The sequence below is a fragment of the Engystomops pustulosus genome, chromosome 6 (genome assembly GCF_040894005.1).
Source record: "Engystomops pustulosus chromosome 6, aEngPut4.maternal, whole genome shotgun sequence".
In the NCBI taxonomy this organism is placed as follows: Eukaryota; Metazoa; Chordata; class Amphibia; order Anura; family Leptodactylidae; genus Engystomops; species Engystomops pustulosus.
In genome coordinates, this window is record NC_092416.1 from 4,890,981 (window position 1) to 4,915,913 (window position 24,933).

Here is a 24,933-nt window from a genome sequence, read left to right on the forward strand (position 1 = left end):
CTATCATAGCCAGCAGTGGTCAGGGGTCAGCATGGGTGCTCTGACCTCTCTGTGACTACACCCCCCATACACAGCGAGCTGCCATGTCCTGTGTGTCCTGACACCTTTCTATCATAGCCAGCAGTAGTCAGGGGTCAGCATGGGCGCTCTGACCCCTCTGTGACTACACCCCCCATACACAGCGAGCTGCCATGTCCTGTGTCCTGACACCTTTCTATCATAGCCAGCAGTGGTCAGGGGTCAGCATGGGCGCTCTGACCCCTCTGTGACTACACCCCCCATACACAGCGAGCTGCCATGTCCTGTGTGTCCTGACACCTTTCTATCATAGCCAGCAGTGGTCAGGGGTCAGCATGGGTGCTCTGACCCCTCTGTGACTACACCCCCCATACACAGCGAGCTGCCATGTCCTGTGTGTCCTGACACCTTTCTATCATAGCCAGCAGTGGTCAGGGGTCAGCATGGGTGCTCTGACCCCTCTGTGACTACACCCTCCATACACAGCGAGCTGCCATGTCCTGTGTGCCCTGACACCTTTCTATCATAGCCAGCAGTGGTCAGGGGTCAGCATGGGTGCTCTGACCCCTCTGTGACTACACCCCCCATACACAATGAGCTGCCATGTCCTGTGTGTCCTGACACCTCTCTATCATAGCCAGCAGTGGTCAGGGGTCAGCATGGGCGCTCTGACCCCTCTGTGACTACACCCCCCATACACAGCGAGCTGCCATTTCCTGTGTGCCTGACACCTTTCTGTCATAGCCAGCAGTGGTCAGGGGTCAGCATGGGTGCTCTGACCTCTCTGTGACTACACCCCCCATACACAGCGAGCTGCCATGTCCTGTGTCCTGACACCTTTCTATCATAGCCAGCAGTGGTCAGGGGTCAGCATGGGTGCTCTGACCTCTCTGTGACTACACCCCCCATACACAGCGAGCTGCCATGTCCTGTGTCCTGACACCTTTCTATCATAGCCAGCAGTGGTCAGGGGTCAGCATGGGTGCTCTGACCCCTCTGTGACTACACCCCCCATACACAGCGAGCTGCCATGTCCTGTGTCCTGACACCTTTCTATCATAGTCAGCAGTGGTCAGGGGTCAGCATGGGTGCTCTGACCTCTCTGTGACTACACCCCCCATACACAGGGAGCTGCCATGTCCTGTGTGTCCTGACACCTTTCTATCATAGCCAGCAGTGGTCAGGGGTCAGCATGGGCGCTCTGACCCCTCTGTGACTACACCCCCCATACACAGCGAGCTGCCATGTCCTGTGTGTCCTGACACCTTTCTATCATAGCCAGCAGTGGTCAGGGGTCAGCATGGGCGCTCTGACCCCTCTGTGACTACACCCCCCATACACAGCGAGCTGCCATGTCCTGTGTGTCCTGACACCTTTCTATCATAGCCAGCAGTGGTCAGGGGTCAGCATGGGCGCTCTGACCCCTCTGTGACTACACCCCCCATACACAGGGAGCTGCCATGTCCTGTGCGTCCTGACACCTTTCTATCATAGCACGCAGTGGTCAGGGGTCAGCATGGGCGCTCTGACCCCTCTGTGACTACACCCCTCATACACAGCGAGCTGCCATGTCCTGTGTCCTGACACCTTTCTATCATAGCCAGCAGTGGTCAGGGGTCAGCATGGGCGCTCTGACTCCTCTGCGACTACACCCCCCATACACAGCGAGCTGCCATGTCCTGTGTGTCCTGACACCTTTCTATCATAGCCAGCATGGGTCAGGGGTCAGCATGGGCGCTCTGACCTCTCTGTGACTACACCCCATATACACAGGGAGCTGCCATGTCCTGTGTGTCCTGATACCTTTCTATCATAGCCAGCAGTGGTCAGGGGTCAGCATGGGCGCTCTGACCCCTCTGTGACTACACTCCCCATACACAGCGAGCTGCCATGTCCTGTGTGTCCTGACACCTTTCTATCATAGCCAGCAGTGGTCAGGGGTCAGCACGGGCGCTCTGACCCCTCTGTGACTATACCCCCCATACACAGCGAGCTGCCATGTCCTGTGTCCTGACACCTTTCTATCATAGCCAGCAGTGGTCAGGGGTCAGCATGGGTGCTCTGACCTCTCTCTGACTACACCCCCCATACACAGCGAGCTGCCATGTCCTGTGTCCTGACACCTTTCTATCATAGCCAGCAGTGGTCAGGGGTCAGCATGGGTGCAGGGTGTGTTTGGGTGTCATGTTCTGGATTCTACATAACTCTTGTTTTTCTTTCCCCAGACGGACAGTGAGATCCCGTGATGAGAAGATGACACTTCTGCTGTGATATCTATCATTGGTTATAAAGTAAATCCCATAATTCTGCGTCTTGTTTTGTCATTGTGTGAATACGGCTCTTGCAGGACATGTTCCAGGCTGGGCTGGGGCACTGTCCCTCTGTGACCTCTATGTATCTGTCTGTCCCGGTCCTGTATATATATTGTATGTCCAGAGGAAGTGGAACGTTTGCTGGTGGCAGCGCCCGGACCCATTGGTTCAGGGTGATCTCTCGTTATATTTGGGCAGATGCTCATATTCTGGATTACAGGGATTACTCTCTATAAGGGGCTCCTGCTCCTCTATAGGTGGTGTCATGGTGGACCGTGACTGGTGCTCAGCCTCCAGCAGCAGAAGAAGAATGAACTCCGCAGCTGCACAGGAAACTGCTCAGTCATGGTAGATCAGCAGAACACAGGAGTGTCAGCCCCGGACCAGCGCACGGCATGTGTTATATACAGCAGAGGAATGACAGGAGCCCCAGGACACCAGGGATCTAAATATAGAATGTACTGCTTACACAGTGTACAGTGACGTGCACCCTAGTGGTGGCTGTATATACAGTATGTAGTAATCTCCTGAGCTCCCCCTAGTGGTGGTGTATATACAGTATGTAGTAACCTCCTGAGCTCCCCTAGTGGTGGCTGTATATACAGTATGTAGTAATCTCCTGAGCTCCCCCTAGTGGTGGCTGTATATACAGTATGTAGTAATCTCCTGAGCTCCTCCTAGTGGTGGCTGTATATACAGTATGTAGTAATCTCCTGAGCTCTTCCTAGTGGTGGCTGTATATACAGTATGTAGCAATCCCCTGAGCTCCCCCTAGTGGTGGCTGTATATACAGTATGTAGTAATCTCCTGAGCTCCCCCTAGTGGTGGCTGTATATACAGTATGTAGTAATCTCCTGAGCTCCTCCTAGTGGTGGCTGTGTATACAGTATGTAGTAATCTCCTGAGCTCCTCCTAGTGGTGGCTGTATATACAGTATGTAGTAATCTCCTGAGCTCCCCCTAGTGGTGGCTATATATACAGTATGTAGTAATCTCCTGAGCTCCCCCTAGTGGTGGCTGTATATACAGTATGTAGTAATCTCCTGAGCTCCTCCTAGTGGTGGCTGTATATACAGTATGTAGTAATCTCCTGAGCTCTTCCTAGTGGTGGCTGTATATACAGTATGTAGCAATCCCCTGAGCTCCCCCTAGTGGTGGCTGTATATACAGTATGTAGTAATCTCCTGAGCTCCCCCTAGTGGTGGCTGTATATACAGTATGTAGTAATCTCCTGTGCCCCCCCTAGTGGTGGTGTATATACAGAATGTAGTAATACCCTGAGCTCCCCCTAGTGGTGGCTGTATATACAGTATGTAGTAATCTCCTGAGCTCCCCTAGTGGTGGTGTATATACAGTATGTAGTAATCTCCTGAGCTCCTCCTAGTGGTGACTGTATATACAGTATGTAGTAACCTCCTGAGCTCCCCTAGTGGTGGCTGTATATACAGTATGTATTAATCTCCTGAGCTCCCCCTAGTGGTGGCTATATATACAGTATGTAGTAATCTCCTGAGCTCCTCCTAGTGGTGTCTGTATATACAGTATGTAGTAATCTCCTGAGCTCCTCCTAGTGGTGCTGTATATACAGTATGTAGTAATCTCCTGAGCTCCTCCTAGTGGTGCTGTATATACAGTATGTAGTAATCTCCTTAGCTCCCCCTAGTGGTGGCTGTATATACAGTATGTAGTAATCTCCTGAGCTCCCCCTAGTGGTGGCTGTATATACAGTATGTAGTAATCTCCTGAGCTCCTCCTAGTGGTGGCTGTATATACAGTATGTAGTAATCTCCTGAGCTCCTCCTAGTGGTGGCTATATATACAGTATGTAGTAATCTCCTGAGCTCCTCCTAGTGGTGGCTGTATATACAGTATGTAGTAATCTTCTGAGCTCCTCCTAGTGGTGGTGTATATGCAGTATGTAGTAATCTCCTGAGCTCCTCCTAGTGGTGGCTGTATATACAGTATGTAGTAATCTTCTGAGCTCCTCCTAGTGGTGGTGTATATACAGTATGTAGTAATCTCCTGAGCTCCCCCTAGTGGTGGCTGTATATACAGTATGTAGTAATCTCCTGAGCTCCTCCTAGTGGTGGCTGTATATACAGTATGTAGTAATCTCCTGAGCTCCTTTTAGTGGTGGCTGTATATACAGTATGTAGTAATCTCCTGAGCTTCCCCTAGTGGTGGCTGTATATACAGTATGTAGTAATCTCCTGAGCTCCCCCTAGTGGTGGTGTATATACAGTATGTAGTAATCTCCTTAGCTCCCCCTAGTGGTGGCTGTATATGCAGTATGTAGTACTCTCCTGAGCTCCTCCTAGTGGTGGCTGTATATACAGTATGTAGTAATCTCCTGAGCTCCTCCTAGTAGTGGCTGTATATACAGTATGTAGTAACCTCCTGAGCTCCTTTTAGTGGTGGCTGTATATACAGTATGTAGTAATCTCCTGAGCTCCCCCTAGTGGTGGCTGTATAAACAGTATGTAATAATCTCCTGAGCTCCCCCTAGTGGTGGCTGTATATACAGTATGTAGTAACCTCCTGAGCTCCCCTAGTGGTGGCTGTATGTACAGCATGTAGTAACCTCCTGAGCTCCCCCTAGTGGTGGCTGTATATACAGTATGTAGTAATCTCCTGAGCTCCTCCTAGTGGTGGCTGTATGTACAGCATGTAGTAATCTCCTGAGCTCCTCCTAGTGGTGGCTGTATATACAGTATGTAGTAATCTCCTGAGCTCCTCCTAGTGGTGGCTATATATACAGTATGTAGTAATCTCCTGAGCTCCTCCTAGTGGTGGCTGTATATACAGTATGTAGTAATCTCCTGAGCTCCTCCTAGTGGTGGCTGTATATGCAGTATGTAGTACTCTTCTGAGCTCCCCTAGTGGTGGCTGTATATACAGTATGTAGTAATCTCCTGAGCTCCTCCTAGTGGTGGCTGTATATACAGTATGTAGTAATCTCCTGAGCTCCTCCTAGTGGTGGCTGTATATGCAGTATGTAGTACTCTCCTGAGCTCCCCTAGTGGTGGCTGTATATACAGTATGTAGTAATCTCCTGAGCTCCCCCTAGTGGTGGTTGTATATACAGTATGTAGTAATTTCCTGAGCTCCCCCTAGTGGTGGCTTTATATACAGTATTTAGTAATCTCCTGAGCTCCTCTTAGTGGTGGCTGTATATACAGTATGTAGTAACCTCCTGAGCTCCCCTAGTGGTGGCTGTATATACAGTATGTAGTAATCTCCTGAGCTCCCCCTAGTGGTGGTTGTATATACAGTATGTAGTAATTTCCTGAGCTTCCCCTAGTGGTGGCTGTATATACAGTATTTAGTAATCTCCTGAGCTCCTCTTAGTGGTGGCTGTATATACAGTATGTAGTAATCTCCTGAGCTCCTCCTAGTGGCGGCTGTATATGCAGTATGTAGTAATCTCTTGAGCTCCTCCTAGTGGTGGCTGTATATACAGCATGTAGTAACCTCCTGAGCTCCCCCTAGTGGTGGCTGTATATACAGTATGTAGTAATCTCCTGAGCTCCCCCTAGTGGTGGCTGTATTTGCAGTATGTAGTAATCGCCTGAGCTCCCCCTAGTGGTGGCTTTATATACAGTATGTAGTAATCTCTTGAGCTCCCCCTAGTGTTGGTGTATATACAGTATATAGTAATATCCTGAGCTCCTCCTAGTGGTGGCTGTATATACAGTATGTAGTAATCTCCTGAGCTCCTCCTAGTGGTGGTGTATATACAGTATGTAGTAATCTCCTGAGCTCCTCCTAGTGGTGGCTGTTTATACAGTATGTAGTAATCTCCTGAGCTCCTCCTAGTGGTGGCTATATATACAGTATGTAGTAATCTCTTGAGCTCCCCCTAGTGGTGGTGTATATACAGTATGTAATAATCTCCTGAGCTCCTCCTAGTGGTGGCTGTATATACAGTATGTAGTAATATCCTGAGCTCCTCCTAGTGGTGGCTGTATATACGGTATGTAGTAATCTCCTGAGCTCCCCCTAGTGGTGGCTGTATATACAGTATGTAGTAATTTCCTGAGCTCCCCCTAGCGGTGGGTGTATATACAGTATGTAGTAATCTCCTGAGCTCCCCTAGTGGTGGCTGTATATATATAGCATGTTGTAATCTCCTGATCTCCCCTAGTGGTGGCTGTATATACAGTATGTAGTAATCTCCTGAGCTCTCCCTAGTGGTGGCTGTATATGCAGTATGTAGAAATCTTCTGATCTCCCCTAGTGGTGGCTGTATATACAGTATGTAGAAATCTCCTGATCTCCTCTAGTGGTGGCTGTATATACAGTATGTAGAAATCTCCTGTGCTCCTCCTAGTGGTGGCTGTATATACAGTATGTAGAAATCTCCTGATCTCCTTTAGTGGTGGCTGTATATACAGTATGTAGAAATCTCCTGTGCTCCTCCTAGTGGTGGCTGTATATACAGTATGTAGTAATCTCCTGAGCTCCCCCTAGTGGTGGCTGTATGTACAATATGTAGTAATCTCCTGAGCTCCCCTAGTGGTGGCTGTATATACAGTATGTAGAAATCTTCTGATCTCCCCTAGTGGTGGCTGTATATACAGTAGGTAGTAATCTCCTGAGCTCCCCCTAGTGGTGGCTGTATATACAGTATGTAGTACTCTCCTGAGCTCCTCCTAGTGGTGGCTGTCTATACAGTATGCAGTAATCTCCTGAGCTCCCCCTAGTGGTGGTGTATATACAGTATGTAGTAATCTCCTGAGCTCCCCCTAGTGGTGGCTGTATATACAGTATGTAGTAATCTCCTGAGCTCCTCCTAGTGGTGGTGTATATACAGTATGTAGTAATCTCCTGAGCTCCCCCTAGTGGTGGCTGTATGTACAGTATGTAGTAATCTCCTGAGCTCCCCCTAGTAGTGGCTGTATATACAGTATGTAGTAATCTCCTGAGCTCCTCCTAGTGGTGACTGTATATACAGTATGTATTAATCTCCCGAGCTCCCCCTAGTGGTGGTGTATATACAGTATGTAGTAATCTCCTGAGCTCCCCCTAGTGGTGGCTGTATATACAGTATGTAGTAATCTCCTGAGCTCCCCCTAGTGGTGGCTGTATATGCCGTATGTAGTGTTATCCCGAGCTCCTCCTAGTGGTGGCTGTATATACAGTATGTAGTAATCTCCTGAGCTCCTCCTAGTGGTAGCTGTATATACAGTATGTAGTAACCTCCTGAGCTCCCCCTAGTGGTGGCTGTATATACAGTATGTCGTAACCTCCTGAGCTATCATACTATGTAAGGAGATAACACCAGGAGAAGGTGGCTCTTATCCTCCGCAGCAGAGGTGATTCTTGCTCTTCCTTTCCTGGGGAGCTCCTCGGTTTCTTTGTAGCACTTGATGGTTTCTGCAGCTGCACTTGGAGACACTTTCAAAGTTTTCCCAATTTTTTGAACTCACTGACCTTCATGTCTTATAGTAATGATGGGCGCTGGTTTTCCGTTACTTAGTTGCTTTTTTCTGGCCATAATACAAGTTCTACCAGTCTCTTCAGTAGGACGATCAGCCGTGTATCCACCCGACTCCTGCACAACACAACTGATGCCCCAACCCCATTTACAGGGCAAGAAATCCCATTTATTAGCCGTGACAGGGCACCTGTGATGTGAGAACCTCTCCAGGAGACTACCTCTTGTATCTCTCCAGGTGACTACCTCTTGTATCTCATGGAGAGGAGCCCGGACTGTGCAGATCAGTGATCACAGCACGAGGACCTGGAATATTTCAGGTGTCTCAGTTTTGTTAATGTTAATGATGCATTATAAAGCAAACATACCCTGAGACTGCTGCAGCTACACTGATGCAGGAACATATCTTGTTTAATCCCGGAGCTGAGTGGTTTTCCTTTAAGTCTATAATCTCTGTGACTGCGGAGGTGAGTGCAGCCCTCTGGTCTGTGCTGTGTGCGCCGCTGCGATCACATGTCCAGGATTTCTGCGGATCACAGCGTGACATCATATCATGAAGCTGCTGCATCTCCTCTTTTTTTACTCCGCTTCTGGTTTGAGCATCAAAAACTGTACATGAAAAACTGCACGTGGAATCGTAACCTGCGGGATGCCTACGTGACAGCACCACACAGCTGTGGGCATGAAGGGGTTAACAGCTGCCAGACACGCCCCCGCCTGCATCCTGTGATTGGAGGAGCCCGGGGGTGGGCGTGTTTCCTGCCTGATAAACACAACTGTTACAATCATTCCTGACACATTGTAACAGAAGAGCGAGCAGGAAATGCTGGGACCCATAGGAGCGATGCTGCAGGGAGGGGTCCGGGCGCACAGCGTCATGGCGGCCGCCAGGGGACTGGTCTTCAGACAGGTACAGACACCCCAGCACTGGAGGGGTTAATAACGGACACATAACCCCTTAGCTGCCGCTCTGCAACCTTATACCCCTCTGTTATATAGTCTCTACATCTCCCAACACTGCTAATATGTAACTCTTCCACTGCCACTGACCTCCTGCACCGGTACTGACCCCCAAGTGCACCAGTACTGACCCACCCTCCCCCTGCGCACCAGTACTGTCCCCTCAGTGCACTACTACTGACCTCCTGCACCGGTACTGACCCCCCCAGTGCACCACTACTGACCTCCCAGCGTACCGGTACTGACCCCGCCAGTGCACCGGTACTGACCTCCCAGTGTAACCCCCACCCCGGTACTGGACCTCCCCTCCCCCTGTGCACCGGTACTGCCCCCCCTCCCCCTGTGCACCAGTACTGTCCCCTCACTGCACTACTACTGACCTCCTGCACCGGTACTGACCCCCCCAGTGCACCACTACTGACCTCCCAGCGTACCGGTACTGACCCCGCCAGTGCACCGGTACTGACCTCCCAGTGTAACCCCCACCCCGGTACTGGACCTCCCCTCCCCCTGTGCACCGGTACTGCCCCCCCCTCCCCCTGTGCACCAGTACTGTCCCCTCGGTGCACTACTACTGACCTCCTGCACCGGTACTGACCCCCCCAGTGCACCACTACTGACCTCCCAGCGTACCGGTACTGACCCCGCCAGTGCACCGGTACTGACCTCCCAGTGTAACCCCCACCCCGGTACTGGACCTCCCCTCCCCCTGTGCACCGGTACTGCCCCCCCTCCCCCTGTGCACCAGTACTGTCCCCTCGGTGCACCGGTACTGCCCCCCCCCCCCCCAGTGCACCAGTGCACCAGTACTGTCCCCTCGGTGCACCGGTACTGCCCCCCCCCCGTGCACCACTACTGCCCCCCCCCCTCCCCCTGTGCACCAGTACTGTCCCCTCGGTGCACCGGTACTGCCCCCCCCCCCCCAGTGCACCACTACTGATCCCCCCGCCCCTGTGCACCAGTACTGTCCCTTCGGTGCACCGGTACTGGACCTCCCCTCCCCCTGTGCACCGGTACTGCCCCCCCTCCCCCTGTGCACCAGTACTGTCCCCTCGGTGCACCGGTACTGCCCCCCCCCCCCAGTGCACCACTACTGATCCCCCCCCCCCCCCCTGTGCACCAGTACTGTCCCTTCGGTGCACCGGTACTGGACCTCCCCTCCCCCTGTGCACCGGTACTGCGCCCCCCCCCAGTGCACCACTACTGACCTTCCCCTGTGACCCCCCCGGTACTGACTGCCCAGTGCACCAGTACTGACCCCCCCCCCCCCTCCTCAGTGCACCACTACTGACCTCCCCCCTGTGACCCCACCAGTACTGACCCCCCCAGTGCACCACTACTGACCTCCCCCTGTGACCCCCCAGTGCACTGGTAGGGACCTCCCAGTGCACCAGTACTGACCCCCCCCCTCCCCGGTGCACCAGTACTGACCCCCCCAGTGCACCAGTAATGCCGCCCCCTGGTGCACCAGTACTGACCCCCCCTTGGTGCACCAGTACTTACCCCCCCACCAGTGCTCCAATACTGACCTCCCCGTGCTCCAGTACTGCCCCGCACCACTATTACCCCCTCTGCATCAGTACTGACCCCCACAGGATTTGTAGCAGAAGACACTTCAGTCCGGGTGACACCTGCCATGAAGCTTCCAGCGAGGACCGGACTTCCCATGTTTTTAATTTTTAAATCTATAATATGCCTGGAAAACCAGGATGTGACATACAGAAGCTTGGGAAAGCTGGGTGACACATTCTGTTACCTGGCGGGAGGCTTGTGCACAGCCGTGTTTTATGATCAGTCATAATCCCACAGACTGTAATAATCTCCTCTCTGGCGGCCGCACCTGTCTATACTACTACCCCCAGCATCCCCTGGGGTGTAGGGCTGGAGGGATCCTAACCCTATAAATACACAGACATGACCCCCAGACCCGGCCTCTGCTGGTCCTTGTAGTCCTCCTCGCTCTTTGCTCTGCCATTGGTGGATCCGTTATGTATCTGTCATGTAGTACACACCAGGACCTCATAGTGCCGACCCTCCCCCCCCCCCTCCCCCACCATGTAACATATCATACCGTCACTTCAAGGGGGTTATTGTTACATTTTTCTTTTTTGGTAAGAATTATTGGACCTCTCTACAGGTCACCCTGAGCAGCAGCGCCCCCTATAGTACACACCAGGTCCCTCCCATACTGGTGTGTCCCCCCAGCAGGATCCGCCCTTCTTAAAGCTTCTTATGACCTTTTTTTTAAAGAAACAAAGGCTTTTAAAATTATGCAAATGAGCACGAGGGGCTCCAGCGTCCATCAACACCTATGGAACCCAGACACCGTCAGGTTAATTTGCATAATTTTAAAAGCCTTTTTTTTTTTGTAAAATCCAGGCTATTAGAAGCTTAAAGAAGAGCGGATCCTGCCAGAGGGGACGCACCAGTATGTCAGTGCTTGGTTTACAATCCTGCATCCTGGTGGTAGATTTCCTTTTAACTTTTTTCCCTGTTTCCTTGCAGTTGTTTGAGCCGGTGAGCTGCACGTACACCTACCTGCTCGCCGACCCAGACACCAAGGAGGCCGTTCTCATCGACCCAGTACTGGAGACCGCAAACCGCGACGCCAAACTGGTGACAGAACTGGGACTCAACATGGTGTATGCAGGTAAGTGCCAGGAATAGTGGGGGAGGAGGACAGGGGAGTCTGGAGGAGGAGGACAGGGGAGTCTGGAGGAGGAGGACAGGGGAGTCTGGAGGAGGAGGACAGGGGAGTCTGGAGGAGGAGGACAGGGGAGTCTGGAGGAGGAGGACAGGGGAGTCTGGAGGTGGACTGAGGAGGAGGAGAGGAGGAGGACAGGGGAGTCTGGAGGTGGACTGAGGAGGAGGAGGAGAGGAGAGGACAGGGGAGTCTGGAGGTGGACTGAGGAGGAGGAGGAGAGGAGAGGACAGGGGAGTCTGGAGGTGGACTGAGGAGGAGGAGGAGAGGAGAGGACAGGGGAGTCTGGAGGTGGACTGAGGAGGAGGAGGAGAGGAGAGGACAGGGGAGTCTGGAGGTGGACTGAGGAGGAGGAGGAGAGGAGAGGACAGGGGAGTCTGGAGGTGGACTGAGGAGGAGGAGGAGAGGAGAGGACAGGGGAGTCTGGAGGTGGACTGAGGAGGAGGAGGAGAGGAGAGGACAGGGGAGTCTGGAGGTGGACTGAGGAGGAGGAGGAGAGGAGAGGACAGGGGAGTCTGGAGGTGGACTGAGGAGGAGGAGGAGAGGAGAGGACAGGGGAGTCTGGAGGTGGACTGAGGAGGAGGAGGAGAGGAGAGGACAGGGGAGTCTGGAGGTGGACTGAGGAGGAGGAGGAGAGGAGAGGACAGGGGAGTCTGGAGGTGGACTGAGGAGGAGGAGGAGAGGAGAGGACAGGGGAGTCTGGAGGAGGAGAGGAGAGGACAGGGGAGTCTGGAGGAGGAGGACAGGGGAGTCTGGAGGAGGAGGACAGGGGAGTCTGGAGGAGGAGGACAGGGGAGTCTGGAGGAGGAGGACAGGGGAGTCTGGAGGAGGAGGACAGGGGAGTCTGGAGGAGGAGGACAGGGGAGTCTGGAGGAGGAGGACAGGGGAGTCTGGAGGAGGAGGACAGGGGAGTCTGGAGGAGGAGGACTGAGGAGGAGGAGGAGAGGAGAGGACAGGGGAGTCTGGAGGAGGAGGACAGGGGAGTCTGGAGGAGGAGGACAGGGGAGTCTGGAGGAGGAGGACAGGGGAGTCTGGAGGAGGAGGACAGGGGAGTCTGGAGGAGGAGGACAGGGGAGTCTGGAGGAGGAGGACAGGGGAGTCTGGAGGAGGAGGACAGGGGAGTCTGGAGGAGGAGGACAGGGGAGTCTGGAGGAGGAGGACAGGGGAGTCTGGAGGAGGAGGACAGGGGAGTCTGGAGGAGGAGGACAGGGGAGTCTGGAGGAGGAGGACAGGGGAGTCTGGAGGAGGAGGACAGGGGAGTCTGGAGGAGGAGGACAGGGGAGTCTGGAGGAGGAGGACAGGGGAGTCTGGAGGAGGAGGACAGGGGAGTCTGGAGGAGGAGGACAGGGGAGTCTGGAGGAGGAGGACAGGGGAGTCTGGAGGAGGAGGACAGGGGAGTCTGGAGGAGGAGGACAGGGGAGTCTGGAGGAGGAGGACAGGGGAGTCTGGAGGAGGAGGACAGGGGAGTCTGGAGGAGGAGGACAGGGGAGTCTGGAGGAGGAGGACAGGGGAGTCTGGAGGAGGAGGACAGGGGAGTCTGGAGGAGGAGGACAGGGGAGTCTGGAGGAGGAGGACAGGGGAGTCTGGAGGAGGAGGACAGGGGAGTCTGGAGGAGGAGGACAGGGGAGTCTGGAGGAGGAGGACAGGGGAGTCTGGAGGAGGAGGACAGGGGAGTCTGGAGGAGGAGGACAGGGGAGTCTGGAGGAGGAGGACAGGGGAGTCTGGAGGAGGAGGACAGGGGAGTCTGGAGGAGGAGGACAGGGGAGTCTGGAGGAGGAGGACAGGGGAGTCTGGAGGAGGAGGACAGGGGAGTCTGGAGGAGGAGGACAGGGGAGTCTGGAGGAGGAGGACAGGGGAGTCTGGAGGAGGAGGACAGGGGAGTCTGGAGGAGGAGGACAGGGGAGTCTGGAGGAGGAGGACAGGGGAGTCTGGAGGAGGAGGACAGGGGAGTCTGGAGGAGGAGGACAGGGGAGTCTGGAGGAGGAGGACAGGGGAGTCTGGAGGAGGAGGACAGGGGAGTCTGGAGGAGGAGGACAGGGGAGTCTGGAGGAGGAGGACAGGGGAGTCTGGAGGAGGAGGACAGGGGAGTCTGGAGGAGGAGGACAGGGGAGTCTGGAGGAGGAGGACAGGGGAGTCTGGAGGTGGAGGACAGGGGAGTCTGGAGGTGGAGGACAGGGGAGTCTGGAGGTGGACTGAGGAGGAGGAGGAGAGGAGAGGACAGGGGAGTCTGGAGGTGGACTGAGGAGGAGGAGGAGAGGAGAGGACAGGGGAGTCTGGAGGTGGACTGAGGAGGAGGAGGAGAGGAGAGGACAGGGGAGTCTGGAGGTGGACTGAGGAGGAGGAGGAGAGGAGAGGACAGGGGAGTCTGGAGGTGGACTGAGGAGGAGGAGGAGAGGAGGAGGACAGGGGAGTCTGGAGGAGGAGGACAGGGGAGTCTGGAGGAGGAGGACAGGGGAGTCTGGAGGAGGAGGACAGGGGAGTCTGGAGGAGGAGGACAGGGGAGTCTGGAGGAGGAGGACAGGGGAGTCTGGAGGAGGAGGACAGGGGAGTCTGGAGGAGGAGGACAGGGGAGTCTGGAGGAGGAGGACAGGGGAGTCTGGAGGAGGAGGACAGGGGAGTCTGGAGGAGGAGGACAGGGGAGTCTGGAGGAGGAGGACAGGGGAGTCTGGAGGAGGAGGACAGGGGAGTCTGGAGGAGGAGGACAGGGGAGTCTGGAGGTGGAGGACAGGGGAGTCTGGAGGTGGAGGACAGGGGAGTCTGGAGGTGGACTGAGGAGGAGGAGGAGAGGAGAGGACAGGGGAGTCTGGAGGTGGACTGAGGAGGAGGAGGAGAGGAGAGGACAGGGGAGTCTGGAGGTGGACTGAGGAGGAGGAGGAGAGGAGAGGACAGGGGAGTCTGGAGGTGGACTGAGGAGGAGGAGGAGAGGAGAGGACAGGGGAGTCTGGAGGTGGACTGAGGAGGAGGAGGAGAGGAGAGGACAGGGGAGTCTGGAGGTGGACTGAGGAGGAGGAGGAGAGGAGGAGGACAGGGGAGTCTGGAGGAGGAGGACAGGGGAGTCTGGAGGAGGAGGACAGGGGAGTCTGGAGGAGGAGGACAGGGGAGTCTGGAGGAGGAGGACAGGGGAGTCTGGAGGAGGAGGACAGGGGAGTCTGGAGGAGGAGGACAGGGGAGTCTGGAGGAGGAGGACAGGGGAGTCTGGAGGAGGAGGACAGGGGAGTCTGGAGGAGGAGGACAGGGGAGTCTGGAGGAGGAGGACAGGGGAGTCTGGAGGAGGAGGACAGGGGAGTCTGGAGGAGGAGGACAGGGGAGTCTGGAGGAGGAGGACAGGGGAGTCTGGAGGAGGAGGAGGACAGAGGAGTCTGGAGGAGGAGGAGGACAGAGGAGTCTGGGGGAGGAGGAGGACAGAGGAGTCTGGAGGGAGGAGGAGGACAGAGGAGTCTGGAGGGAGGAGGAGGACAGAGGAGTCTGGAGGGAGGAGGAGGACAGAGGAGTCTGGAGGGAGGAGGAGGACAGAGGAGTCTGGAGGGAGGAGGAGGACAGAGGAGTCTGGAGGAGGAGGACAGGGGAGTCTGGAGGAGGAGGACAGGGGAGTCTGGAGGAGGAGGACAGGGGAGTCTGGAGGAGGAGGACAGGGGAGTCTGGAGGAGGAGGACAGGGGAGTCTGGAGGAGTCTGGAGGAGGACATAGATAAGGATACGTGTCCTGGTGGGCTGAGGCTTTGGGTATATGAGAGGTTTCTGACACATTTACTGACTTGTTTGACCAATAAAAAAGCCATAAAGTGAAATCCTTTGGTGATACAATGTGCAGTTACTGCTGCGGCCACAATCCCCTCAGAATAGACCCTGGAAGAGAAGAGAAACAAAGTCACAGCCCGGAGGTCAGACCTGATAACAGAGGACAGTAGCAGCCTGTATTCTCTGCAAGAGACCTAGAGAACATGGACTTTAAGTTTATGGATGATTTCCCCTTTGTCTTATACCAAAGCGGAGACATAACATCACAGATCAGCAGAGCAAGGATCAAAGTGTAATAAATAGCGAAATATCATTAACCCCCGAGCAACCAGAAAAGCCAGAAATCCCTGAACAGCTACGTGCCGACCTACCATCAGCTGTGTGCGGTATATACAGAGCACACCGCGAGATAATACAGATACAAGATTACACTATAACTCTGTGTGGACGAGTTTATGATTCTATAAAATAAGAAATTTTACCTTCACCCAGAATAATAAGAATGTGACCTCTGCTATACAACCATATACTATAATACCGCCCCCTATGTACAAGAATATAACTACTATAATACCGCCCCCTATGTACAAGAATATAACTACTATAATACTGCCCCCTATGTACAGGAATATAACTACTATAATACTGCCCCCTATGTACAAGAATATAACTACTATAATACTGTCCCCTATGTACAAGAATATAACTACTATAATACTGTCCCCTATGTACAGGAATATAACTACTATAATACTGCCCCCTATTTACAGGAATATAACTACTATAATACCGCCCCCTATGTACAGGAATATAACTACTATAATACTGCCCCCTATGTACAAGAATATAACTACTATAATACTGTCCCCTATGTACAAGAATATAACTACTATAATACTGTCCCCTATGTACAGGAATATAACTACTATAATACTGCCCCCTATGTACAGGAATATAACTACTATAATACTGCCCCCTATGTACAGGAATATAACTACTATAATACTGCCCCCTATGTACAAGAATATAACTACTATAATACTGCCCCCTATGTACAGGAATATAACTACTATAATACTGCTCCCTATGTACAAGAATATAACTACTATAATACTGCCCCCTATGTACAGGAATATAACTACTATAATACTGCCCCCTATGTACAGGAATATAACTACTATAATACTGCCCCCTATGTACAAGAATATAACTACTATAATACTGCCCCCTATGTACAGGAATATAACTACTATAATACTGCCCCCTATGTACAGGAATATAACTACTATAATACTGCCCCCTATGTACAGGAATATAACTACTATAATACTGCTCCCTATGTACAGGAATATAACTACTATAATACTGCTCCCTATGTACAGGAATATAACTACTATAATACTGCCCCCTATGTACAGGAATATAACTACTATAATACTGCCCCCTATGTACAGGAATATAACTACTATAATACTGCCCGCTATGTACAGGAATATAACTACTATAATACTGCTCCCTATGTACAGGAATATAACTACTATAATACTGCCCCCTGTGTACAAGAATATAACTACTATAATACTGCCCCCTATGTACAAGAATATAACTACTATAATACTGCCCCCTATGTACAGGAATATAACTACTATAATACTGCCCTCTATGTACAGGAATATAACTACTATAATACTGCCCCCTATGTACAGGAATATAACTACTATAATACTGCCCGCTATGTACAGGGATATAACTACTATAATACTGCCCCCTATGTACAAGAATATAACTACTATAATACTGCCCCCTATGTACAAGAATATAACTACTATAATACCGCCCCCTATGTACAGGAATATAACTACTATAATACTGCCCCCTATGGATTATTTCTGTATTAACCCCGTGCTCTCCTCCCTCCTGCAGCTAACACTCACTGTCATGCGGATCACATCACTGGGTCGGGGGCGCTGAAGAAGTTACTTCCGGGGTGTCGGAGCGTCATCTCCAAGGACAGTGGAGCGATGGCCGACATCCACATCCAGGAGGGAGACCTCATCACGTTTGGCAGATATGTGAGTGCGGGAGATGATCCGGAGATGTGACAGGACAGAGATGTCGCCCCTTCCCCCCGGTGGATGATTTTCTTTGTACAGAACCTTCTGATCCGTGCGGTTCTATTGGACCTGATATATAGATTATTATTATAATGATTGGGGTCACTGATCCCTGGTGGGGTCACAGGTCACTGATCCCTGGTGGGGTCACAGGTCACTGATCCCTGGTGGGGTCACAGGTCACTGATCCCTGGTGGGGTCACAGGTCACTGATCCCTGGTGGGGTCACAGGTCACTGATCCCTGGTGGGGTCACAGGTCACTGATCCCTGGTGGGGTCACAGGTCACTGATCCCTGGTGGGGTCACAGGTCACTGATCCCTGGTGGGGTCACAGGTCACTGATCCCTGGTGGGGTCACAGGTCACTGATCAGGACGTTAGGTGTGGGAGCGGCTATGACCTATGACCTGTGACCTCCCTCTCCCTGCAGTCCCTGGAGGCGCGGGCCACCCCCGGGCACACGGACGGCTGCCTCACCTACGTGCTGAATGATGGGAGCATGGCCTTCACCGGGGACGCCCTGCTCATCAGAGGCTGCGGCCGCACCGACTTCCAGCAAGGTAGGTCCTGAGCCACCTACCTCCTCCACTGCTCGTCACATCTATAACCAAATGTGATTTACCTCCAGGCTGCCCCAACACCCTGTACCGGTCCGTCCACAGCAAGATCTTCACCCTCCCCGACAGCTGCCACCTGTACCCGGCACACGATTACACGGGTGAGTGCCCGGGGTCACCTGATAGACGTCACCCAGTATCCGGGGGCAGCTCAGGGGTCACCTGATAGACGTCATCCAGTATCCGGGGGCAGCTCAGGGGTCACCTGATAGACGTCATCCAGTATACGGGGGCAGCTCAGGCGTCACCTGATAGACGTCATCCAGTATCCGGGGGCAGCTCAGGAGTCACCTGATAGACGTCATCCAGTATCCGGGGGCAGTTCAGGAGTCACCTGATAGACGTCATCCAGTATCCGGGGGCAGCTCAGGGGTCACCTGATAGACGTCACCCAGTATCCGGGGGCAGCTCAGGGGTCACCTGATAGACGTCATCCAGTATCCGGGGGCAGTTCAGGAGTCACCTGATAGACGTCATCCAGTATCCGGGGGCAGCTCAGGGGTCACCTGATAGACGTCACCCAGTATCCGGGGGCAGCTCAGGGGTCACCTGATAGACGTCATCCAGTATCCGGGGGCAGCTCAGGGGTCACCTGATAGACGTCATCCAGTACCCGGGGGCAGCTCGGGGGTCACCTGATAGACATCATCCAGTATCCGGGGGCAGCTCAGGGGTCACCTGATAGACATCATCCAGTATCCGGGGGCAGCTCAGGGGTCACCTGATAGACGTCATCCAGTATCCGGGGGCAGCTCAGGGGTCACCTGATAGACATCATCCAGTATCCGGGGGCAGCTCAGGGGTCACCTGATAGACGTCATCCAGTACCCGGGGGCAGCTCGGGGGTCACCTGATAGACATCATCCAGTATCCGGGGGCAGCTCAGGGGTCACCTGATAGACGTCATCCAGTATCCGGGGGCAGCTCAGGGGTCACCTGATAGACGTCATCCAGTATCCGGGGGCAGCTCAGGGGTCACCTGATAGACGTCATCCAGTATCCGGGGGCAGCTCAGGGGTCACCTGATAGACGTCATCCAGTATCCGGGGGCAGCTCAGGGGTCACCTGATAGACGTCATCCAGTATCCGGGAGCAGCTCAGGGGTCACCTGATAGACGTCATCCAGTATCCGGGGGCAGCTCGGGGGTCACCTGATAGACATCATCCAGTATCCGGGGGGCAGCTCAGGGGTCACCTGATAGACGTCATCCAGTATCCGGGGGCAGCTCAGGGGTCACCTGATAGACGTCATCCAGTATCCGGGGGCAGCTCAGGGGTCACCTGATAGACGTCATCCAGTATCCGGGGGCAGCTCAGGGGTCACCTGATAGACGTCATCCAGTATCCGGGGGCAGCTCAGGGGTCACCTGATAGACGTCATCCAGTATCCGGGGGCAGCTCAGGGGTCACCTGATAGACGTCATCCAGTATCCGGGGGCAGCTCAGGGTCACAGGTCACCTGTATCCTGTCCCTCTCACTCCATATCTCATTGATCTGCAGGTCAGGCCGTCACTACTGTGGAGGAGGAGAAGCGTCTGAATCCTCGGCTCACCAAGAGCGAAGCGGAGTTTGTGAAAATCATGAATAACTTGAATTTACCAAGACCTAAACAGATAGGTGAGACCCGAGACATTGTCACAGGGGGGCAAGGGTGGGATTGCCTAGTAGTGGGACCACAATGTCACAAATTCTCATATTATTAGTATCTCACATAGGTGACAAACTACATTACTCCTGCACTGTCTGCAGTACACGGGGTGACCACTAGATGTCACTATGACTCTCACCATTACTCCTGCACTGTCTGCAGTACACAGGGTGACCACTAGATGTCACTATGACTCTCACCATTACTCCTGCACTGTCTGCAGTACACAGGGGGACCACTAGATGTCACTATGACTCTCACCATTACTCCTGCACTGTCTGCAGTACACAGGGTGACCACTAGATGTCACTATGACCCCCATCATTACTCCTGCACTGTCTGCAGTACACAGGGTGACCACTAGATGTCACTATGACTCTCACCATTACTCCTGCACTGTCTGCAGTACACAGGGTGACCACTAGATGTCACTATGACACACACCATTACTCCTGCACTGTCTGCAGTACACAGGGTGACCACTAGATGTCACTATGTCTCTCACCATTACTCCTGCCCTGTCTGCAGTACACAGGGTGACCACTAGATGTCACTATGACTCTCACCATTACTCCTGCCCTGTCTGCAGTACACAGGGTGACCACTAGATGTCACTATGACTCTCACCATTACTCCTGCACTGTCTGCAGTACACAGGGTGACCACTAGATGTCACTATGACTCTCACCATTACTCCTGCACTGTCTGCAGTACACAGGGTGACCACTAGATGTCACTATGACTCCCACCATTACTCCTGCACTGTCTGCAGTACACAGGGGGACCACTAGATGTCACTATGACTCCCACCATTACTCCTGCACTGTCTGCAGTACACAGGGTGACCACTAGATGTCACTATGACTCTCACCATTACTCCTGCACTGTCTGCAGTACACAGGGTGACCACTAGATGTCACTATGACTCCCACCATTACTCCTGCACTGTCTGCAGTACACAGGGTGACCACTAGATGTCACTATGACTCACCATTACTCCTGCACTGTCTGCAGTACACAGGGAGACCACTAGATGTCACTATGACTTCCACCATTACTCCTGCACTGTCTGCAGTACACAGGGTGACCACTAGATGTCACTATGACTCCCAGCATTACTCCTGCACTGTCTGCAGTACACAGGGTGACCACTAGATGTCACTATGACTCTCACCATTACTCCTGCACTGTCTGCAGTACACAGGGTGACCACTAGATGTCACTATGACTCTCACCATTACTCCTGCACTGTCTGCAGTACACAGGGGGACCACTAGATGTCACTATGACTCTCACCATTACTCCTGCACTGTCTGCAGTACACAGGGTGACCACTAGATGTCACTATGACCCCCATCATTACTCCTGCACTGTCTGCAGTACACAGGGTGACCACTAGATGTCACTATGACTCTCACCATTACTCCTGCACTGTCTGCAGTACACAGGGTGACCACTAGATGTCACTATGACACACACCATTACTCCTGCACTGTCTGCAGTACACAGGGTGACCACTAGATGTCACTATGTCTCTCACCATTACTCCTGCCCTGTCTGCAGTACACAGGGTGACCACTAGATGTCACTATGACTCTCACCATTACTTCTGCACTGTCTGCAGTACACAGGGTGACCACTAGATGTCACTATGACTCTCACCATTACTCCTGCCCTGTCTGCAGTACACAGGGTGACCACTAGATGTCACTATGACTCCCACCATTACTCCTGCACTGTCTGCAGTACACAGGGTGACCACTAGATGTCACTATGACTCTCACCATTACTCCTGCACTGTCTGCAGTACACAGGGAGACCACTAGATGTCACTATGACTTCCACCATTACTCCTGCACTGTCTGCAGTACACAGGGTGACCACTAGATGTCACTATGACTCCCAGCATTACTCCTGCACTGTCTGCAGTACACAGGGTGACCACTAGATGTCACTATGACTCTCACCATTACTCCTGCACTGTCTGCAGTACACAGGGTGACCACTAGATGTCACTATGACTCTCACCATTACTCCTGCACTGTCTGCAGTACACAGGGGGACCACTAGATGTCACTATGACTCTCACCATTACTTCTGCACTGTCTGCAGTACACAGGGTGACCACTAGATGTCACTATGACTCACCATTACTCCTGCACTGTCTGCAGTACACGGGGGGACCACTAGATGTCACTATGACTCTCACCATTACTTCTGCACTGTCTGCAGTACACAGGGTGACCACTAGATGTCACTATGACTCTCACCATTACTCCTGCACTGTCTGCAGTACACAGGGGGACCACTAGATGTCACTATGACTCCCACCATTACTCCTGCACTGTCTGCAGTACACAGGGGGACCACTAGATGTCACTATGACTCTCACCATTACTCCTGCACTGTCTGCAGTACACAGGGTGACCACTAGATGTCACTATGACTCCCACCATTATTCCTGCACTGTCTGCAGTACACAGGGTGACCACTAGATGTCACTATGACTCTCACCATTACTCCTGCACTGTCTGCAGTAGACAGGGTGACCACTAGATGTCACTATGACTCTCACCATTACTCCTGCACTGTCTGCAGTACACAGGGTGACCACTAGATGTCACTATGACTCCCACCATTACTCCTGCACTGTCTGCAGTACACAGGGCTACCACTAGATGTCACTATGACTCTCACCATTACTCCTGCCCTGTCTGCAGTACACGGGGTGACCACTAGATGTCGCTATGACTCTCACCATTACTCCTGCACTGTCTGCAGTACACAGGGTGACCACTAGATGTCACTATGACTCCCACCATTACTCCTGCACTGTCTGCAGTAGACAGGGTGACCACTAGATGTCACTATGACTCTCACCATTACTCCTGCACTGTCTGCAGTACACAGGGTGACCACTAGATGTCACTATGACTCTCACCATTACTCCCGCACTGTCTGCAGTACACAGGGTGACCACTAGATGTCACTATGACTCCCACCATTACTCCTGCACTGTCTGCAGTAGACAGGGTGACCACTAGATGTCACTATGACTCTCACCATTACTCCTGCACTGTCTGCAGTACACAGGGTGACCACTAGATGTCACTATGACTCTCACCATTACTCCTGCACTCTCTGCAGTACACAGGGTGACCACTAGATGTCACTATGACTCCCACCATTACTCCTGCGCTGTCTGCAGTAGACAGGGTGACCACTAGATGTCACTATGACTCCCACCATTACTCCTGCACTGTCTGCAGTACACGGGGGACCACTAGATGTCACTATGACTCTCACCATTACTCCTGCACTGTCTGCAGTACACAGGGGGACCACTAGATGTCACTATGACTCCCACCATTACTCCTGCTCTGTCTGCAGTACACAGGGGGACCACTAGATGTCACTATGACTCCCACCATTACTCTTGCAGTACACAGGGAGACCACTAGATGTCACTATGACTCTCACCATTACTCCTGCACTGTCTGCAGTACACAGGGTGACCACTAGATGTCACTATGACTCTCACTATCACTCTTGCAGTACACAGGGTGACCACTAGATGTCACTATGACTCCCACCATTACTCCTGCACTGTCTGCAGTACACAGGGTGACCACTAGATGTCACTGACTCCCACCATTACTCCTGCACTGTCTGCAGTACACAGGGGGACCACTAGATGTCACTATGACTCTCACCATTACTCCTGCACTGTCTGCAGTACACAGGGTGACCACTAGATGTCACTATGACTCTCACCATTACTCCTGCACTGTCTGCAGTACACAGGGGGACCACTAGATGTCACTATGACTCTCACCATTACTCCTGCACTGTCTGCAGTACACAGGGGGACCACTAGATGTCACTATGACTCTCACCATTACTCCTGCACTGTCTGCAGTACACAGGGTGACCACTAGATGTCACTATGACCCCCATCATTACTCCTGCACTGTCTGCAGTACACGGGGTGACCACTAGATGTCACTATGACTCCCACCATTACTCCTGCACTGTCTGCAGTACACGGGGGACCACTAGATGTCACTATGACTCTCACCATTACTTCTGCACTGTCTGCAGTACACAGGGTGACCACTAGATGTCACTATGACTCTCACCATTACTCCTGCACTGTCTGCAGTACACAGGGGGACCACTAGATGTCACTATGACTCTCACCATTACTCCTGCACTGTCTGCAGTACACAGGGTGACCACTAGATGTCACTATGACTCTCACCATTACTCCTGCACTGTCTGCAGTACACAGGGGGACCACTAGATGTCACTATGACTCTCACCTTTACTCCTGCACTGCCTGCAGTACACAGGGTGACCACTAGATGTCACTATGACTCCCACCATTACTCCTGCACTGTCTGCAGTACACAGGGTGACCACTAGATGTCACTATGACTCTCACCATTACTCCTGCACTGTCTGCAGTACACAGGGTGTCCACTAGATGTCACTATGACTCTCACCATTACTCCTGCACTGTCTGCAGTACACAGGGTGACCACTAGATGTCACTATGACTCTCACCATTACTCCTGCACTGTCTGCAGTACACAGGGTGTCCACTAGATGTCACTATGACTCTCACCATTACTCCTGCACTGTCTGCAGTACACAGGGTGACCACTAGATGTCACTATGACTCTCACCATTACTCCTGCACTGTCTGCAGTACACAGGGTGTCCACTAGATGTCACTATGACTCTCACCATTACTCTTGCAGTACACAGGGTGACCATCGGGTGGCGTTACACTGAGGGTCTGTAATGTCCTTGTGTCTCTTCTCCGCAGACATCGCTGTCCCCGCTAACCTGAAGTGCGGCATCCAGGACTGATGACATCATCGCGCCGTTTGATTGGATTCTGCTGTTTTACGTCTTTTTGTTGAAAAATCCTTACAAAATTTTTGTAACAATTGCTGCTTTTCTCAGGACTTGGCGCTGACACTTGATTGTTCATGGCGCCGCCTGGTGGTGGGGGAGGAGGGCGGGGGATAATGTTCTTGGGATCTTTGATAAGTAGAGAATATTTTTCCAGTAAACCCTGATGACAGCGCCTCCCACTGGCCGCGGCTGAATTTATATAAAATGTTCTTCTCCTGAAACGCTCTGCGCTGCTGTGGGTCACTTCCTGCCGTCTGTTACTTGTATCCTGGAGCCGCTCACCTGTTCCTGCACAATCATTACCCTCCACAGCAAATGCTTCTGCTGAAATCCTCTGCGCTGCTGGAGAGTAATGAGCTCCCCCTAGTGGTGACACCTGGAGCCTCTGTGACAGTAATAGCAATAGATGTATCCTGCTGCCATCACAATACACAGGTACAGCACAGGAGGAGGAGACATCACAATA

The 24,933-nt window shown here is 52.7% G+C and overlaps 2 protein-coding genes across 3 annotated transcripts in view; both read left to right on the forward strand.

Annotated features, from left to right (window-relative positions):
• The window catches only part of LOC140066243 (transmembrane protease serine 5-like), a 52,055-nt gene extending 49,735 nt beyond the window's left edge, over window positions 1–2,320 (forward strand). For both annotated transcript variants that reach the window (XM_072113807.1, XM_072113808.1), the window contains exon 14: window positions 2,244–2,320. In XM_072113807.1, coding sequence (XP_071969908.1) covers window positions 2,244–2,264 — 21 coding nt within the window. In that variant the 3' untranslated portion in view covers window positions 2,265–2,320. The remainder of the gene's footprint in view (window positions 1–2,243) is intronic.
• Window positions 2,321–8,386: 6,066 nt separating this feature from the next.
• LOC140066244 (persulfide dioxygenase ETHE1, mitochondrial-like) lies at window positions 8,387–24,584 on the forward strand. The gene is made up of 7 exons (XM_072113810.1): window positions 8,387–8,676; window positions 11,232–11,376; window positions 17,088–17,236; window positions 17,709–17,838; window positions 17,907–17,996; window positions 19,397–19,513; window positions 24,376–24,584. The coding sequence occupies exons 1-7, from the start codon at window positions 8,590–8,592 to the stop codon at window positions 24,417–24,419; spliced, it is 762 nt and encodes a 253-aa protein (XP_071969911.1). The 5' UTR covers window positions 8,387–8,589; the 3' UTR covers window positions 24,420–24,584.
• Window positions 24,585–24,933: the final 349 nt, after the last annotated feature.

Excerpts from the sequence above, each read along its gene's own strand:
- LOC140066244 (XM_072113810.1), top strand. The coding sequence starts at position 8,590 with ATGCTGGGACCCATAGGAGCGATGCTGCAGGGAGGGGTCCGGGCGCAC. Across the intron at positions 11,377-17,087 it reads ACTCAACATGGTGTATGCAG|CTAACACTCACTGTCATGCG; the intron begins GTAAGTGCCAGG and ends TCCCTCCTGCAG. Across the intron at positions 19,514-24,375 it reads ACCAAGACCTAAACAGATAG|ACATCGCTGTCCCCGCTAAC; the intron begins GTGAGACCCGAG and ends TCTTCTCCGCAG.